This window comes from Sceloporus undulatus, chromosome 7 (assembly GCF_019175285.1).
Source record: "Sceloporus undulatus isolate JIND9_A2432 ecotype Alabama chromosome 7, SceUnd_v1.1, whole genome shotgun sequence".
Taxonomy (NCBI): domain Eukaryota; kingdom Metazoa; phylum Chordata; class Lepidosauria; order Squamata; family Phrynosomatidae; genus Sceloporus; species Sceloporus undulatus.
In genome coordinates, this window is record NC_056528.1 from 44,982,316 (window position 1) to 45,002,493 (window position 20,178).

A 20,178-nucleotide genomic window follows, 5' to 3' on the forward strand; every position below is an offset into this window, starting at 1 on the left:
CAACCCCATTCTGCCATGCAAGAACTCTCAATTAAAGCATCCCTGACAGATGGCCATCCAGCCTCTGTTTAAAGACCTCCAAAGGAGGAGACTCCACCACTCTCTGAAAGAGTGTGTTCCAGTGTCAAACAGCCCTTACTGTCAGGAAGTTCCGCCTAATGTTGAGCTGGAATCTCTTAATTGTTCCAGGTCTTAGTCTCTGGAGCAGCAGAAAACAAGCTTGCTCTCTCCTCAATAAGCCATCCCTTCAAATATTTAAACAGGGCTATCACCTCTTAACCTTCTCTTCTCCAGGCCAAACATCCCCAGCTTCCTAAGTTGTTCCTCTTAAGACATGGTTTCCAGACCCTTCACCATTTTGGCTACCCCCCTTTGGACACGCTCCAGTTTCTCTTAAGTAGTTGGAGATTAGGGGAGGGGAGGTGGAGAATTGTGATGTTGACCCCATTGTGACTCTGGGTAGGATCAGGGCCTGCTGATTGACCCACTCCTTGGAGGACAAGGTGGGATGGGAGCCAAGCAGCAAGAAGGGGTCCAAGCTAAATCCCCACCACTGTAACAGGGAAGAGGAGACAAGAGTGGGCCCGAGTGGGGAAGAAGGCTACTTTTTCCTTTATCTTTTTTCTTTCTTTTTGCCTTGTCTAATGATAAGCTCTTGGAGATGGTGAGTGAGGAAGATCTCCAAGGAGAGGCTCAGCAGTGCTTAAGCTCCCGCATGGGACCTGATCACCCAGCCTGCTGCTTTGGGCCCCCATTATGTCAAATTCTAACTCTGTGAACCACTTCCGGGTCCGTCCAGCCGAGCCGCGGGACTGTCCAGATATTCTGCGTCTCATCAAAGTAAGAGGGATAGTAGGATGGGGGAGCAAGGGAGAAACTAGCATAGTCCCCCAATTTGACACCCTCCAGATGTGTTGGACCATAACCAGAGCTTGGAAAGTTGCTTAGTAGTTAGCTCAGTATGTTCATAGAATCATGGAATCCTAGAGTTGGAAGAGACCTCAAGGGCCATCCAGTTCAAGGAAGACACAACCAAAGCACTCGCAACAGACAGCCAACCAGCCTCTGTTTAAAAACCTCTACAGAAAGAGATTCCACTACTATCCAAAGCAGCATATTCCACTATCCAACAGCTCTTACTGTCAGGAAGGTCTTCTTAATGTTGAGGTGGAACCTCTTTTCCTGTAGTTTGAATCCATTGCTCTGTCTCCTATTCTCTGGAGCTGTAGAAAACAAATTTGGTCCTTCTTCAAATATTTAAAGAGGGCTATCATATTATATTGATGCAGCTTAGAATCATACTGGCTTTTTTAAGCTGCAGCCTCACACTGTTGACTCATGTTCAACTTGTTGTCTACTAGGACTCCTAGATCCACTTCACATGTACTGTTGTCAAGCCAGGTGTCTCCCATCCTGTATGTGAACCTGTCCTTTTTTCCTCCCTAAGGGTAGTACCTTACATTTCTCCTTGTTGACATTCATTTTGTTAGTTTTTATCCAGCTTTCTAATCTATTCAGGTCATTTTGAATTTTGATCCTGTTCTCTGGGGTATTAGCTACGCCTCTAATTTGGTGTCATCTGTTAGTTTTATAATCATGCCCTCTATGCCTGTCACCATATATGTGCCCATTGGTTACAACCATTTCTTTCTTTCCTGGAAACTTGCCATGGACTGGCAGTGGTAAAATAGAATTAAACTATTGTGGCATGTAGTAAAGATATTGAAGAAATCAGTGAAAGAGTTAATTGTCAAAGGTTAAATGGGAAGTGCTTAGTTTTACAGAATATACAAGGAAACAAATGTTGCCTGCAAACAGTGTTCGATGAACCTGCCTTTTGTTATTTGGCTCTTGAATCCAGTATTCCCAGAAAGGTCTTGGACTGAATTATTTCCTAGACTAGGTTACCTGAGATCTTTTACCTGGGGACTTGGGACTTTCTTGCACGCAAAATCTCTGCCACAGAGCTTTGGACACAAAATACTTCCATATACCAAGAGGCAAATGCTTTCTGCAGGAAGTTGTTTGTAAGAGCAACTAAAAGAGAGTGGCATTTACTATCCAACAGAATGAAAGTACTGACTGTTACTTTAGGTGGAATGTGTGTAGTGATGAGGGAGGAATTAACCAGTGCCCTGTCCAATAGTGAAGGGTTGCTAGTAAAGGTGTAGATATGGAGCACAAGGCAACGTGACAGAAGACCTTTTCCTTGGATAGAGTTAGCTTGAGATCCTGACCTCAACATTGTGCCATTGATTACCTCTGCAATGGCTGCAGAAGAGAGGTGTATGTGTGAAGTTCAGAGATGTGTCCTGGGCAAAATGAACTGCTGAAAATGTTGATGCCACTAAAATGCCAACAGCGAGAGGGACTGTGGGGTGCAGAGCAGGGAGACGAGGGCATTGCCCTCCCAAATAGGAATTCTGCCGCCGCCATTAAGTTCTCCTTCAATCTCCAAATGTCTAGCATTACAGTAACTTACCCTTTCAGGTGAGCATTTAGAAATACAGTTTAGACCTCCAGAACCAATGTGGCACAGCGGTTTGAGAGTTGGACTACAACTCTGGAGATCCAGGGTTTCCAGCTCGGCCATAAAACCCACTGGGTGACCTTGGGCAAGTCACAGGCTCTTGACCTCAGGGGAAGGCAATGGCAAACCTCCTCTGAACAAATCTTGGCTTAGGGTCGCCATAAGTCGGAAACGACTGGAAGGCACACAACAACTCCAAATGAAAGGGGCAGGCGAAGTGAACAAAGTCACGCAAACAGTACAAATAGAAGAACGCTACATGTGAAAGATTTGCAGTGCCTTAACTTCTGCAGTGCTAGAAATTTGGGGGCTAAAGAAAAAAATTAATTTGCATCAAGCATAATTCTTGTTTGGAGGGGCAAATGTACATACCTGGTTATTTGGTTGGACTACATGTGGTCTTGTGGTCTCTTCCAACTCTGATTCTATAAGTATCAGCCCAATTTTCTTTTTTCTGACAAATAGCTGCCTGCAGTACACAGCAGCAGAAGCTTCTTTGGAAGGCATCCAACAATTCCTGACACCACGGCAACAAGTTACTTTCCAGTTATGCCTCCTGTAACTTCCCATGAACCCATCTGGATCACTGGGTTGTTTTCTGTCTTCTTCCTCTTAAATCATACTCTCCTTCTCTTCTCTTCTCTTCTCTTTCTGGCTTCTGCCAGGCTCTGGAATTCCATTTCTAGGGAAGCTAGAATTGCCCTGTCTTTCTGTTGACAGGCAAATATTATTTATTCTGAGAAGTTGAAGGTTGTTTAAAAGAAGGACTTTTCATAGGGTGCTGCTTTTAAGTGTGCTGTTTGAATACAGTTTTTTACTATTTTACTTGTAATGGATTGTTTTTTAACATTTGGTTTAGTTTAGTTATAGTTTCACATGGACCTCCTTGTATCTTTTGTCTCTGTTGTATTTGTTTTAACTTGAAAGCTGCCTTGAACAGCTGTAGGAGGGAGTAATCCATCATCCAATCAATCAATCAATCAATCCATTTATGTCTTGGTTTCTTCTCTTGGCAGGAACTAGCTGCTTATGAAAACATGCCCAATGCAGTGATAATAACAGAAACAGGTAAGGATGCCTTGTGTGTTTTCTTTAGGACACTTCATTTTCCCTGGAGCTCAGGGCCACCTTGATAGCCCACCTGTACCATCCCATGTCTCAATATGTGTTGAAAGAGACAGCAGGCAGAGAGAAGCATTTCAACTCTTTCTTCTCTGCTAGGATCTTGAAAAGAATCTGTTTTCTGAAGAGGGAAATCCCCCATTGGTATTGGAGGTTACATTCCCTTTTTATGCCTTCTCCAATCTCCTTAATTATTATCCATGAACAACTTGCATTATAAGAAGACCTAAAGATGACTTCAAATGTTATGTGGATTTTGGTCTTATTGTTGTTGCTCATTGCTGTTAAGTCAGAAAAATGCCAAAAGCATAAAGTGGCCGTTTTTGCCCACTTTGTTGGTTAATGTCGGGTTAATGCTTAGTTAGCCCGACATCATCTGAAAACAATCCCACTTTTGCGGGATTTTCTTGGATTTAAATCTCTTTTGTCCACAAGATTTGAGTGCTTCCATCCCATGTGATAAAGGCCTCAGATTTAGGGTGACTCTGTGTTCTCATCCCTGCCCCCCTTGAGGTGCAGGCACCATTTTACTATTTGCCTTGGGCCACAAAATATCTTGGGCTGGCTGTGATGTTAGTTATCAAAATGAAGGGATTTAATTCCTTTTCTATCCCTTTTGGAAGAGCATTCGGTTTTAAATAGTGACCAGCTCTTTGTGTAGCCCGACTCTATATCGAATGTGTATACAAACTTAAGAGGCCAGTTGAATTAGTCTAATCTCAGATATTTTTTGTGCAACCCACTTGGCATTCTCAAAAAAAGAGAACCACCACCACTCTGTCACCAGACCATTACAGCTTCACAACTTGGACTCTTTTGAGCCTATTGGCTTTTTGTGCCCTTTTAGTCTATCATAATATAACTCCCAAATGTGCCTTTTTGGGCAGATGTTGGTGGCAATGTCACATCTCCATACTCTTCTCAATCCCTGGAAATCTCTTACTTTAAAACTATATCCAAGGGTAGCAGTGCTGGGCATATAGCAGATCCAATAGCATCCGAAATCCTCTAAACAGTAATACTTTTATTGGATCCATCAAAACGCACAATATATATATTGCAAGCCAGTGGAGCGTGGCTTTGGTGTGACTTCTGGACTCTTAGGATACATGCATCATTGAAACACCATATCCCCACTGTGACTCGAAGCAGCTTTATTTTGGCTGTCTGTAACAGGCCTTAGTCTGCCTCCTCAGATGCAGACCCAGCCCACAAAAGCTTGTTACAACTCCTTTTGCACAATTAGACTCAAAGGTGCTGCAAGACCCCTTTGCATACGGATATTCTAGACTAACACAGCTCTGTCTCTGATTGAAATTTTTCAGATTTACTTCGCGACGGTTTTGGACCACGTCCTTTTTTCCACTGTTTAGTAGCAGAGGTGACAAAGGAAAATGATTTGCATGGTAAGCTTTTTTTTGTTTTAATTATTAAACATTTATACACATATAAGACACAGATAAACATTTTAAAAAATTCATGTATATACTATCCATCCATATCATAATATATTAATTTATATACCAACATACTAGTATCAATAACTCCTTCTATTTTTCTACAAGGTAAGCTTTAAAGGGGGGAAAGTCATTTCCCCAACAGAATGATTTTAGTTGCTGCTTTCATGTTATTGCTTCTCAGGAAATAAAATCTATAGTAAACTAAATTGAATACCTGGTGCAATATGCTAGTGGTGTGGTTCATTTTTAGTTTCCAAAAAGCTAAGAATGATCTTACATGGAATCGCAGAGCCAGGAGATATTGTTTCAGCTTTGGACAAAGAAAAAAAAGTTACTTTTTCAACAACAGTCCCAAGGAGCCCTATGATGGTGATGATGATGGCAATAAATCCTAAAACAACCCCCCTTTTCGCATACTGACTAGTATAGATATTCCATAGAAGAAATCATGGATTATTTAATCTCAATTGAAAAGAAAAAACACCTGAAAATTGGGGAAGATGTTGGTTTGCTTGAGTTCCTATTGTAACCTGGAGGCAGAGATAAAGGCCAACATCCTGATAGTGAAGAAGTGATAAAGGAAAAAGAAAATCATTGTAGGATGCTAGAAGATGAGGGGTATACTACAGTGTTCTTGTGGGGGAAATGTGTATGAAGCTGTGCTCTTATAAGAAAGGCTTTTTGAAAATTTGTTCATCTGACATGATGTGTTTCGAGTGTAAACTCTTCTTCATGCACTAATTCTTCTGTTTCTTTCTTTCTGGTATCTACACCAGCAAGAAACAGAAGAATTAGCTCATGAAGATGGGGTTTATACCCCAAACTCTTCAGCTGAACAAATAAGAATTTGGGTCTGTTAAGAGCCACATTGTTGACCATCTTGGGGTGGGAACATTCCAGCATTGGCTAGGTTTAAGTGAATGGTGGGAGAAAGATAGATTTGGTCCCATATCTGGGGAAAGGGTAATACATAAATGGAATGGAAAGAAATAATAAATTGCTCTACTAGAAGTCTGAAACAATTTCAGGCAGATGGGAAGGATCTGTGTGAAAAAGGAAGAAGGTAAAATATTTATGCAGTATTGTTTGGCTGGCTTTAATATCTTCTCTGCATTCTCACCGATGGTGTACTTCCTTCTATGTTGGATGTGTTTCTTTCCAGATGCTGATGTGGTAGGCTTTGCTATGTATTACTTTACATATGACCCTTGGATTGGCAAGTTATTGTACTTAGAAGACTTCTATGTCATGGATGAATTTAGAGGTAATAATGACAATCCTTATTCGTAGTACTACATCCACGTGGGTATACTGTATAGGTGGGCAGGTGACCACTTTTGCCCCCATGTTATATACTACCAGTACTGAAGTGCCATCATCAACTCTGGATGCCATTTTGGCCTTTCTTTGGTTTTGGATGTTCTGTGAGCTGAATAATCCAAAGTGCCATATTTGCAGGTGGTTTGGGGCCACCTGGAAATCAAGAGAGCTGGGAAAAGTCATTGGGGGCTACAAAATTATGGTTTTGGGGTTTGGTTGTTGCCTGCAGGGTGGACTTTCCCCTACCCTCCTTTAAAGAGACTCAGGTTCATATCCCCTTTTAGTGGCAAGACTGGTAGCAGAGATGGGGAATCTGTGGCACCTCAGATGTTGTCAGACTACAGTGTCCTTCAGTCCCAGCCATCATGATAAAAAAAGGATGGAAACTGTAGTCCATAACATCAGGAAATCTATATGTCCCTCGCTGTTGGTGTGCAGGATAGATGAAGTGGGCAGGGGCTATTTCTCACCCAGGATTATTCAAATCTACCTTTATGGTCAACCTCCAACAGAGTTGCCCTGGAGGATCTAGAGATTCCTAGAGAGAACATGTCACTCAAATCCACAAATAAATCAAATCTGCAAATGTGGAGGGCCGACAGTATAACTGAATCTAATTGACATGATTCCAGCCAATACTCCCCCCCACCTCATCTGTAAAACTATTCTCTTAGCTAGCTTGTGTGACCAGAGAACTGAGCTGTTGTCAATTGTGTTTTGGCAGGTTGGGGCATTGGAACAGAACTCTTAAAACGATTAAGCCAGGTAAGTGATCCTTTAACTCAGTACCTTAATACTGTATTATTATTTTCGATATAGGAGAATCAACGAGACTACAGTATGGTCACACTCCAGGTTGTTTGCATATGGGCCATTACACTTGAACTGCCCTGGCTCAATGTTAGGAAATTATGTGAACTGTAGTTTTGTGAGACATATAGCTGTCTCCATCAGAGAGCTCTGAGACCAGAATACACTCCAATTCCCAGGATTCCCTAGCAGATCCAGGGCAGCTAAAGCGGTCTCAGGCTGGATTATTTCTACCATGTGTTTTGGACCTTAGTGAAGAATTATATCCCCAATAATGCTGTCTTGAAAACTGAAATTAAGGTACAATACAGTGTTGAGACATCATTACTTACCCTGTCCATTCCTTCTCATTTCTCTCCCCATTTGATGGCGCTATGGTGGCATGGTGCATTTGCCACTGCCCCTTTCTTTCTCCCAGGGATGCTTTCATACCTCTATATAAGCAAAAGCAGGACTCTATAAGCAGAGCTGGATAATGCACATGAGAATGGTCTGAAAACACTGTGCCCCTCCCGTTCCCCCGCTGCCTTGGAAAGCAACCATGGAAAAAAGTTGTTCAGAACTTTCTGTAACAGCCAGCATTCTTACATTTTCATCTGCTCACAATGTTGTCTACAGTGAAAAGCTGCCAGTTAACAGAAAAATAGTTTAGACCACTAGTTCCCAAACTTTGGTCCTCCAGATGTTTTGGACTTCAGTTCCCAGAATTCCTGATTAGCTGGCTGGGGGTTCTGGGAATTGAAGTCCAAAACACCTGGAAGATCAAAGTTTGGGACACACTCGTTTAGACCATTCTTTCTTAATCTGGCACCCTCTATGTTGGACTAAACTCCCATGCTCCCAGCAATAAGGGGAATTGGATTCCAGCACATCTGGAACGCCAGGTCTGGGTATCCAGATGTCATAACCACAAAGGAGGACAAGGTGCCGCAAAATGTAGGACATGCAAGAAAAACAGGACATTGCCAAATAAAAGCTCACAACAATAATGTAAATATAAATTCATTTCATGTGGTTTATTTATCACTGTATTACATATACTATATTTTATCATGTACTCAACCATATTTTTCTGAACCTATCTTTGTTAAAATGCCTTGGCTTGCAATATACTTATAGAACTCTGAGCAAAACCCTTCATTGAATCAACATTTATTCCTTTCATTTATCCATTGTGCTGAAATTAAGGGGAGGGAAAACTCTTTCAACATTTGCATTGTGTTCTCAAGAAGCCCATTGCCTAACATATTTGCTGCACTTTTCACTCTGAGAAACAAACACACCCTGAGCTCTGTCTGCTGCTACTCCCAGGAAAAATGAACTTTAGAAGGATCCATCCTATCCCCCTACTTGCAGCAAGGAGAGGCTTCCAGGTAGACAAATTTCTCAAAGGAGAACAGCAAATGTGGTGTTATTCAATGTGCTCCTTAGTCATTCTCAAAATGGAGGACACTTTGGCATTCCTCCTGGATAGAAGGTTGAAATGTAGGCCATGTCTTGAAAAAGGAGGACATCTGCTCAGGGTTTAGAAGAACATCAAAATTTCAACTTGTTCAAAGGTGTGAGAGGCAGAGAAAGGTTTCACAAAATACCAGCAATTCGAATATTTGGTCTTGTTCACATGAACAGGATAAAATGGTAAAAACTACCCATCAACTGTTCTCCCCCTGACTGCAAGGAATGGGGCAAGCTGCACGACAGGATAGTCCTCCATACTTGAAAGAATTAGTGTTTATGAGAAATCTCACCAATGTGTTTAATTTCTATGTAAAAGGAAGCTTTAAAAATAAACACTTGATAACATTTGCAGCCTGAAGTGGTGCCAAGATTCTTACCATCGTATCTGCTGTTTCAGTGAATGAAGCTTGCGATCACATTTTGGCTAGCGTCCCCCTTTCAGCTTAGGCTCCAGTCCTGTACAGTACTTAGTAGTTTCTATGGGCTCCGTTGAGTCTTGTGGATTTATTCTGAGCATTTATACAAAGATTTTATTTATATTTATTAATATAAGCCGTTTTTTATTTAAAATTCAGCACCTGTAAAATTGTGTATTTTTATGGGGGGAGGCTAATTTAAATAATGTAGCTTTCACAGAAATGAAACCCCTCTTGAGTTTTCACTTTGGAATGGGATGGGGCTAAGAGTTATTAATTTGGAAACCTCCTCATAGGAACCTAGAACACTGGTTTGAAAGAATCTTCCCAAAGGTTAAGCAGGGATATGAGTCATAGCTTTAAAAAACATCCTTCTTTTTGAAAATGCTTATATCTGTAGCAGGACTGCACCACTCCAGCTACTGGGAATTTTACTTGGCTCAGGACCAGAAAAGCACTCTGCTGGCTAAACTGTTCTTCAGAAATTATTAATGGAAGTAACTTAGCGACTAATGACTTTCTATGGGAGTCTCCACTCTCTATGGAATTGGAAAGCCCTGTTCTGCTGACCCATGTGTCTGAATCTTTCAGTGCTTGAAGGAATTAGAAAACAGGTTAGAGTTGTACCTGCTTATATTGGAACTCTGGAAATATGTAATATATATATTTCTACAGTTCTCTGCACAAGCTGTTCTAAAACAAATGGAAAAACTGTTGCCCTGGTCCTATATCTGCTACTATACAATGGGGCAGTTCATTTTAAATTATCTGTTAATTCTACCTGCTTGAATTAAGACACATACATTGCATATATAGAAAGCTGTAGAAAAACGTACTTTTAATTTCTACATTGCTATGTTAAAATTCGCACAAATCCCAGGTACAGGTGTCCCTCCTTTAAATGGTTCAATGAATAATTTTCATCACTTGTACAGTATACTTTAGATAATGGTTGATGCATCTTCTCACAAAAGGAAATCACCTGTTTTCATTCTCAACAGATAGCAATTGATACCAACTGTAGTTGCATGCACTTTCTTGTTGTTGTTTGGAACAAACCGTCCATAGAATATTATATGAGGCGTGGGGCTTCAGACCTTTCCACTGAAGAAGGCTGGCATCTCTTTCGATTTGACAAAGAAAATCTAATCAGAATGGCTGCTGGAGAATAAGGAGGACAATTGCTGTTTTATCCTCTGAAACATGGGGTGCTCTAAGGCCATCAGGTTTGCAAATCTCCCTCACAACAAAACTTTTCATTACATCGCTGTCTGTAAAGCAGGGTAGCAATAGCAACATAAATTAAAAGTGATTTGCCTTATTTTTGATATGTTGCTGCCATCATTATTGGGCCCTGGTGGTCTTTGTTTTTAGTCACACCATTTTCAGCATTGATGTGGCAGAATACACAGGCCAGGAAATTCTATGCTTCATTTCAAACATTCAATATTCAAATAGCTAATGTGCCTCTGTTCTCGGACCAGCTCCAGGATGCTGTGCTAGAAGAATGGGCTTTGATTCCTCTTTCCAACATACACAGTGGTTCTTCTGTTGCTTTTGTTTCCTTCACATGGAAGGCAGCAGCTCTACCAGTGCTGGAGAAACAGAACCACTGAACTGATCAATAGGGTTGGGTTTCACAACAAAAATCAAGTTGAGCATTCATTTTGAATACAGACTTACTGTGGGTGCACAACAGCAGTCAAGGGTGTCCCTGACATAGCTCTGTCTTCCCAGCTGCTAACTGGCTGCAGGAATGCCCTTAGGCATATTCTGGCAGTCACTGAACACCAAGAGGAGCAGCCTTATGCCAGATGCTTTGCAGAAGCTTCTGACTTCTCTATTCCATTATCACTAATCTCACATCCACTTTTTGTATGTTATTAATAATAATGTTTAGTAAGGTAGATGGTGGCATGAGAAGAGGAAGAGTACATTCCAGATGGATAGACTCAATCAAGGTAGCCACTGCTCTGGGTCTGCAAGACCTGACCAGGGAACTTGAGGATAGGGGGTTGAAGTGGACTTGATAGAAGTTAAAAACAAAACAAATAGGTCATAAGTCACTACAAAGATAAAGAATATTTAAATATTTTTAATTATTATTGTGCAGAAGCAAGGTAGAAACCTAGGCCTTAATTCTGTTGTTTGTCCAAATGATGCAGGCCCATTGAATCTCTGAAATCTACTTGACTGTTGACTCACCATTCAAGAAATGATTCAATGTGTCTGCTCTAGTTGACACTATCAATTGAAATCCTATTTTCCAAGTTATTTTCATTAATTACTAGGCTGACATGACAATATCACCTGAAGCCTTTATAGCTGTTTGTACAGAGGCCAATTATGCTTCAAAAATAAAAATCTGACAACAATTTTAAAAGCAGTAGTAGAAAAATGCTATTGTTGAAATGAAAAAAAGAAGAAGAGCAAATTGGCTGTACAAAGTGGAGTTAAAGGAATACCTGATTAAATAACAAAGTACAATTACAAATTACGTAATAGTTCCATTTTAATGTCCGTCATTACTGCTGCCTGAAGACTGGGATTCTAATATGTTAGCTTCTTGTACTGTACATATCCACATCTTCTGGACTGGATTGGCCATGGTCCATCAGCCTAGGATCTGGTTTAAATTTCGGTGCTTTCAGTACATCTGTAAAATACATAAAGGTGTATTTTAGATGTTAGAATAATATCACAGACACAGATGCTAGTAGTAAATACAAAGATGGAATAAGCAACTATCATTCTTGGGTGGAGTCCCAGTAGCTTGTTGAGGTTCCATCACTGAGACCTGCCTATGTTCCATTTCCTTTTTTATTTATTTTTCCAGACCTGACACCCCAAGCAGCACGAAGCAGTTGAACTCATCTGTCATTTTAATTCGCCATAACACTTCAGACATAATGTTGTTCTAAGGTACTGTGGGAGAGTACTATGGCTAAACCCAACACCACCATCATTACCAAGACCTCACAGTCTCAGAAGGGGGCCTACCAGAGTACTTGTCCCAAGACCCCTTCAAACCTGAGGCCAGCCTTGTAAATAAAAACAGTTGTTATTAATAAAGAAAATCTGAGCAGTATTTACTAAATGACTGGTAGAGATGCTAATCTGAATGTTATACCTGTTCTGACGCTTGGCACCTTTACTTCACCTGCCAAAGACACAGACTCTTTCTGGGAAAGCATCTTCCCTGCATCAAACTGCATTTCCAATGCTTTTGCTTTTTCCTCTGATTCCTGGATGACTTTAAGAGCACCTGAGATGCTATGCTCTTTTCCTGAATGTGGTCCTGGAACTTTCTGTAGTTAAAAATAAGACTCAGCTGTAAAAGAGAACTGAAAAAAATAACAACTAAACACTGTACATTCACTATGATAATATATTAAACACTGCCATTTCTAAATACAGAGAGGTTTGTTATATTGTTTCTTATATTGTTAAGAAGGGCATTTGTCAATGCAAGAGTATGTTGACGTCTTATGCTTTAACCAAGGAGTTCCCAATGGTAGTCATTAAATGCCAGCATGAAAGAGATACATAATTCTCAGGTCTCCCAAGGTTATGGACCAGACTTTAAAACAATTGGGTATCTTGTCACCTGAGGCAAATATGAACTACAGATTAAATATCCCTTATCTGAAATGCTTGGTACAAAAGTGTTTTGGATTTTTTTTTTTGGATGTTGGAATATGTGTATTTGTATATACGTACATAATAGATTATCTTGGAGATATCACCAAATCTAAACAAACTCTAAACACAAAATTCATTTATGCTTTAAATACACCTTATACACATAGCCTCAAGGCAATTTTATACATCACATTTTAAATAATTTTGTGCAGAAAGTCCCACAGTTAATCCTGTGTATGTTGTCACAAGCGTCAAGGAGGAATTGCTGGGAAAGACCTAAATTTGAGACCTGATGTCAGAGAAGCAATACTTGTCTAGACTTACTAATATCCTCATCTAGGATAAGGAAACTTCCTACATCTTTAAATTTATATAAATTTCATGTGCCAGTTAAGATTTCTTTAAACTGAGTGCTATCAGTACTCTAAATTTTCAGGGCTGGGATCTTTCTTTTGCTTACATATTTTTAGGGGAAATGACATATGCACTGGCAGCATGTTACTCTTTCACTCTATCATTACAAACAAAGCCAAGTTTGGGAACATATGCAGAGTACCTTCATTTCTCCAAATCAATGTAATATAATTTATACTACAAACAATATAACTTCCTGGGTCTTTTAAACTTCAGGAAGTGAGGTACCAAAATTTTATCCTTTCCGTCCAACTGCTTTAAATACAATGTGGATGAAAGAAAGGCACCTACATCTGTGTCACCAAAACATACTTTCTGCAAAAAACCTACCTGAGTATCTTTTTCCTGTGCAAGTGGTACTTCTGCTGTAGGTTTTTTCATCCATAGCGATCCTATTGCTTCGTAGGTTTTATGGCTTGCAGCATAAACCTTCCCACCTGTTACCTAGTTTAATTTTAGAAATGTTACTATGCTGAACATCAGTTTTAAAAATATTCTAGTGTAGGCAGTGTTAATTGACTTCTTCAATAAAATTGGTGATTCAGCCAACAATAGAAGAAAAATCTTGTAATTATAGATGGCACTCTACAGAAGTTTTCAACCAACATTTTAAACTTTGACGACCTCTCAGAAAGTTTTTAAAACAAAAATTCTGGAAAGCATGACAAAAATCCACTAATCCTAAAGAAAACTTACTTTTGCAACAACTACTGATTGTGCTGGATAGCAGAGTGATATGCCCAGTGTGCTAAGTCCCAAAGGATAAGCAATTTTCTTAAATCTAGATCCTGCAAAAAATAAAAAGGAAATCATTTAACCAAGATGCTGTCAAAGTGAAGACAGTGGGCTATACATTCTTTTGGTCTCAAAAGTGAATCTTTAAACCTCCAGAAGCCATGAGAGGATCCTAGTGGCCATTTTGGGCCACATCTGCCCCACTTTAGATCAGTAGATCATGGCTTACCTTTTATTCACATGTGATGAATTAAACTAGCTGAAGCAACAATTGACTCAGTATAAGACATTTCTCACAGTTTTATTCCAAGATTAACCAACAATCCCAGTTATTTGTAGGTTTACTAAGTGTTGCATTACAAAAAGGAAGAAGAAGGGAAACAAAAGGAGGGAGGGAGGAAAGGTAGCAGCACCTTAAAGACCAACTGGTTTTTAGTTTTGCATGAGCTTTCATATAAACACATATAACATATATAAACACACTTCTTCAGATGCTCAGTGACAATAAATGCTCACATATATAAAGCATATATACACAGTTGTGCGAGTGGGATGGGAGGTAATGGGATCGAGAAAGATGCAAATAATGACCTGCCCTAAATTTTCGAAGGGCTGGGTAAGGTGATACAAATCTTTCAGATCTTTACAATGGTCAGTCAGTGTATGAAAAGCAGTATGTGTATGTATGTATGTATGCAAGCAATATATCTGCTTACTGAAAGTCAATTTCCAGGGTTCAAAACTTCTGTAAGAAGATTCCTTTTGTTATATGTGCAGTAGTGAGGACTTCTGTAGTGTACCATGAAGCCATTGTCCTTGTTCATACCTCTGCTAATTGACTGGAATTTGTGAATATAATTTAGTTCAACAGTTTCTCGTTCTAGTCTTCCTTTGTAATTTACTTAGAGCATTTATTATCACTGTGTAAGCATAAGAATTGGGTTTATATTCACAAAAGCACATGTGAAAATCAAAAACTACTAGTCTTAAAGATGATGCCACATTTCCCCATCCCCACACATTTTCTCCCTTGTCCTATCTCTTTTTTAGGCTGCAAAAGACTAGCCCAGCAACATCTTTGAAAAGTATTTTATTGTTTGTGTGAACGAACTCCTAAAGGGGACTTTGAATCAGTGTGGGCTAGATATTTCCTTTTATATGAGCTGTATACCTTTATCAGCCATTCACATGCCTAAGGATGCACACAGATAGAGAAGTGCAATCCACCTGTACATAAATGCAGCCACAGCTCTTTACAGTACTGTCATGCATAGGGAACTTACTAGTGTTTCTGTTGGTGTATTCACCCTTTCCCACATGATCACAGTCCCTATAGCCAGTCCTCTAAAGGGGAAATGGCCTCTGCATGAACCAAGTCTCTTATCTGGAGTGTTGCTTTGTAACAAAAGAACACATTTAATGCATAATACCTTGAGAACATGCAATTCCTTACCTTTCCTTGCTAGGACAAGCCCAGTCAGTCCAGAAATCGTAATCACACCAACCTTGGGAAGAAATTCTGGAGGTGGATTCTTCAGATAAACATATGCATCTTTAAAATAAATAAAATTACCCTAGTTGAATATTATTTTTTAAAGAATTTATAATGATACAAAGAGAGGAAATGTGTTATCAATGCATGTTTTAAAATTTGTGTTTGTTTTAGGAGGAAGAAAGGTTGTTTGTTCTCCTCATTTTATCCAGCTATGTGACTTACATGGCCAAAAGTGAACTGAGAGAGAGATGAGGTTTAGAAAGCCTTGCATATACTCACCCACCTTTTCCAAACTGTATAGAAGATATTATTCCATTTCTGACAAAAAGATAAGCATCCTGTAGAAACAGATTGAAAGAAAATGTTTCTCTATATGAATGCAGTAAGAAATTCTTATTTTTTTATTTGCAAATGCCATCTTATCTTGACAAAAGCAGGAAAACTAAGGCTGAGATCTTTTTGCATTTTATAGTATGAGTGCTTTGCAATCAGAAGATATGCTGGTGGGGGCATTAAAACACTCACAATACAGATCTGCAGTGCTCTTAAGGATAATCAGTGCTGCTGTAACCAGTAAGAGGAACTATACTCCCCAACCTGCCATATCACAAAGGACTTATGAAACCCCCCTCAATTTTGAAAGAGGTTTGCAATACTGGAGAGGGAGCAGAATCCAGACTTGCTTGGGCAATCAACAGAATCTAGATTTGTTTGGACATTCAAAACTAGTCATGTGGTACATTGGGTCCAGGCTACAAATGTTATTTTAAAAACTTAGCTCTTCCAAACCACCTCCTTGAAGTCTTATGCTTGTTGTGCATTAATTTTTCCATCTGTCTCAGAAGCCTGTTGTTTACCAAACAGATGCTACATAAATTTTTTAAACAAAACAAACAAAAGCATAAACAAGGCATAAACAAAGGCCTACCCCCCCTTCCATCACAACTACTGACAGACACTTCAAAACCCTCCATAAGTCACAGTAGCTTCAAAACAATAAAACATAAAGCAAATAAATGAACAAACCAACCCCCCTTAAAACAAATGAACAAAATCTCCCACTTTTGTCATGATTCTTTTTCTGGGTGGGAGGCATTGCAGGCTGCAAACGCCATCCTCCATAGGTCTGCAGATCTGTGTGGAGCCCAAGGACTGTTTGGTCTATAGCAGTGATTCCCATACTTTGGTCCTCCGATGTTTTGGACTTCAACTGCCAGAAACCCCAGCCAGCTTCACCAAGTCAGGAATTCTAGGAGCTGAAGTCCAAAACCTCTGGAGGACTAAAGTTTGGGAACCATAGGAAATGTAACCTTGTTAGATAAAAGGACTGTATGTGGAGACACTTATTTAAGATACCTCTTAATTACTCTTTAACTGAAGTTCTTAGTGTGCCTTACAAAAACCAAACACCCAGTAATAATAATAGCAGACTTGCTCCACAGCTATACAGCAAATTCAGAATTGTGCACAATTATATGGTATGATTGGAATGGCCAGGCTTCAGTGCTCTGGAAAACCCACTGGAACAGACCAGACATTTGCAGAAAGACAGGAAGGGAAATTGTGCTGGATACCAAAATGCACTACTGGATCTTAGCCAGAGGGTTATCTCAAGTAAAATAGTGGCTCATGCTGTGACAACACATTCTGTTTATCTTGCAGTTTTAGGAAGAAAAACTCCACTTCAGATTATTCTGAAGTTACACCACAAGAGGCCACTACCCTCCAGCTTCAGGAATGAACAGAAATAAGGAAGTACAGTACTTCTTGAAACTAATGTAACAAAATCCTGAAGCCAATAAAACAAAACTGAGAAATCAAACCTAAGACAGAAGTAGTGTTTATTCTTGCACCTTACTTCCTGCTAGCAAGAATGTAACTTCTACTGTGCAATAAATAAATAAATAAAACTGCCAACTGCTACAGTTATTCTGTTTGTGTTTCCTGACTCATTTTAAACTCAAGGGAATTTTTCAGAGGAACACTGGGCTCTGCAATGTGATTTTGAGCATAGTCCCTGTTATGGAAAAAAAAATCTGAATATGAAACACATTGGAAATTTCTAAGCGAATACGTAATTAAACTGACAAATCTTTGCTGTTCCATATCTATTGTGACAAATCAGTGTGATACCTTATGGAAAAACCTGCATAAGAATTCCCAGTCCATTCGTATAACTCATATTCTTACCTTGCACACACTGATATAATAACTTGTTGTCTTTCTTACTGATGAAATTGCATTTTGCAAGTGGCCAGGCTTTTCATCAATATGTATTGAATCAAGAGGTGACATTGTATAAATAGGAAGCTGGAAGGGAATTCATATTCTTACCTTGCACCCATTGATGTAGTAACTTGTTGTCTTTCTTACTGATGAAATCACACTTTGCAAGCGGCCAGGCTTTTCATTAATATATCTTGAATCAAGAGGTGGTGCATTATAAATAGGAAGCTGGAAGGGAAAGAAATTGTCAGATAGGCTTGTTTTGGGGAAAGAATTACAATGCAGGACAACCCATCTTCCTCCTTCATCTTGGAACAGGATTATCTTTCCTAATATCCCAGTCCAGCAAAATCTGCCCATATAGCCGGAGGCTTGCATGAATAGGAGACTTGCTTACAGGCCAAACTACACTGGTTCTTGTCATCTACTGGATAAACTAGGGGCCATGTTCAAAGACTTTGTTGTGTAGGTAGGAAATGGTTTCCATTAAATGCTAGTAAAATAACCTAAAGGGACAGATTTGGCCAAGGATTATTATCAAGGAACTATCAAGGAAAGGAACTGCATGAACTTCCTGATTAAAGAGACCTCAATACAGTGGCTTTGACCTTTGTGGAATCCCTTCTATTTCCATCTCTCTATGCTGGTTACTTATCCATCTACCACAGAATCCCTGTAATGCTAGGAGACATTGTACAACACATGTTCATTTCGTTGACCAGCATGTTGTACATCATTAGCTTGCACAACCTAAACATACACTTGCAAAGGCACTGGAGCGCTGTGGGAAAAGAGCCACTGAAGGTGGGAGAATCAAGACAAATCGGTGGCTACTCCCAAACACAGGTGTTCCCTTCCAAGGGAAGCTAGGTTGGGACTCCTCTGCTCTCAGCAGGCAAAGACTTGTTTAGTTGTTAACAAGTGAATCCAATGGGGTCTTTTAATAGGATGTGCTGTACTTTAGTGTCACTGTTAAGTTTTATGTGGATTTGATATTGTTTTAATATTTTTAATTTGATTGTGCTTTTGATATGTTTTTTTTTACTTGTGTACTTTACACTTTTTTATCCCTTTATTGTTTAAATCCACACTGTAAGCTCCTTTGGGCTCACATTGGGAGAAAGGCAACCTCTAAATAAATGAAATACATCATGACTGTCAATTTGGACCTTTTTAAGAGGGAACTGGATAAATTTATAAAGGATGGTGTTATGGATGGCTATTGGTCATGACCGTTACATATCTTCTGCAGTACACCTCCATGTATCTGTTAGTGGGAAGGCAAGTGGGGTATGGTTGTACTCATGTTCTGTTTGCAGGCTTTCCATAGGCACCCAGTTGGATATGGTGTGAAAAGAATACAGGACCAGACAAGCTGATGGTCTGATCCAGCATGGCTGTTCTTCTTCTGGAAATGGCAGACAAGCTGTCTTTCATCAAAACTTATAGGCCACTACTGAGCCCTTTACTAAGAACCACAGGGTTTTCCAAAAGGTATCATGAGAATGATTGGTCTAATGCAGTCCTTGATGCATCTCTATAGTGTAGTTGAATCTACACATACCCTCTGCTTTGTGATGGCAATAAGATGGCTCATGCACATATTCCATCACCTTTCCTTGAATGTTATGATTATATATGGCTGTCTAAGGTTTAGGCACTAGGTCAGTGGCAACTGTCCTAAGTCTAAAGCCTCCAGACAGGGTAAAACATCAAGCAGACAACATATTTATCCCAACAACAAATGCATGGAGTGGGAGCAGGCTCTGCCCTGAACCTCCACTGGTTTTGGTCGCTAGTCCTATGCACATTCAGACATAGAGATTTAGACATGATTTTTCTATGCATGTATAAGTCTTTATGCACAATCCAATTCTTTATGCACATTCTCCTAGATCCCAGACCACACAGAAAACCTCTGTACACAAGATATGATGAATATATGGAGGCAAGGAAAAGAGCTTACTGCTGCAGTCCTACTCTATTCTTCATATATCATCACATCAAGATTTAGAAACCTCTTTCCAAAACCATGTTTAAAAGAAAAAAAGATTGCAACAGTCTATCTTTTCTTTTTGTCTAAGACTATGCAATAACAGAAAAGGTCATGTAAATCACAAAAGCACTCCAATTCAGTCTTTTCTTCAGCATCTATTATTTATTTCTTCACTTTCAACTTCTAAGAAAGTCATAAAACACCATCCAAATGTTGCGAGTTATATTATTGAGACATTTTCAGGAGCACGATGAATAACGCTTTCATTAAACTACAGTCATCTAAGAAAAACTTACGATGCAGCAGCCTAAATGCCTAGTATTCATCTCATTGTGTTGCAGTTTAGGGACAAGCTTTCCTCGCAAAGTTCTATGTGCACATTAAAGAATATTTTGCACATCACATATTGCTATTTCAAAGATCCCTTTTTGTGTTGTTAAATGTTGAACCCACCTCAGAGGCTTTTTAGAACCTTAAAAGATTTTTTTTTTAAATGCAGTGGGCCCTTCACATTTGTTGGGATTAGAGACACAGGACCCCCATGAAAGTGGAAA

At 39.5% G+C, this 20,178-nt stretch overlaps 2 protein-coding genes across 4 annotated transcripts in view; one reads left to right on the plus strand and one right to left on the minus strand.

The window, feature by feature from the left end:
• The first annotated feature begins 530 nt into the window (after window positions 1-530).
• SATL1 (spermidine/spermine N1-acetyl transferase like 1) lies at window positions 531-10,463 on the plus strand. The gene is made up of 6 exons (XM_042479033.1): window positions 531-840; window positions 3,547-3,598; window positions 4,978-5,058; window positions 6,275-6,376; window positions 7,157-7,197; window positions 10,118-10,463. The coding sequence occupies exons 1-6, from the start codon at window positions 757-759 to the stop codon at window positions 10,286-10,288; spliced, it is 531 nt and encodes a 176-aa protein (XP_042334967.1). The 5' UTR covers window positions 531-756; the 3' UTR covers window positions 10,289-10,463.
• A 728-nt stretch (window positions 10,464-11,191) lies between these two features.
• APOOL (apolipoprotein O like) overlaps window positions 11,192-20,178 on the minus strand; it is a 15,812-nt gene continuing 6,825 nt past the window's right edge. For all 3 annotated transcript variants that reach the window (XM_042479027.1, XM_042479028.1, XM_042479029.1), the window contains 7 exons: window positions 17,737-17,856; window positions 15,686-15,740; window positions 15,361-15,459; window positions 13,869-13,960; window positions 13,503-13,616; window positions 12,247-12,424; window positions 11,192-11,772 (listed from right to left, as the gene is read on the minus strand). In XM_042479027.1, the coding sequence (XP_042334961.1) occupies window positions 11,675-11,772; window positions 12,247-12,424; window positions 13,503-13,616; window positions 13,869-13,960; window positions 15,361-15,459; window positions 15,686-15,740; window positions 17,737-17,856 (756 nt within the window). In that variant the 3' untranslated portion in view covers window positions 11,192-11,674. The remainder of the gene's footprint in view (window positions 11,773-12,246; window positions 12,425-13,502; window positions 13,617-13,868; window positions 13,961-15,360; window positions 15,460-15,685; window positions 15,741-17,736; window positions 17,857-20,178) is intronic.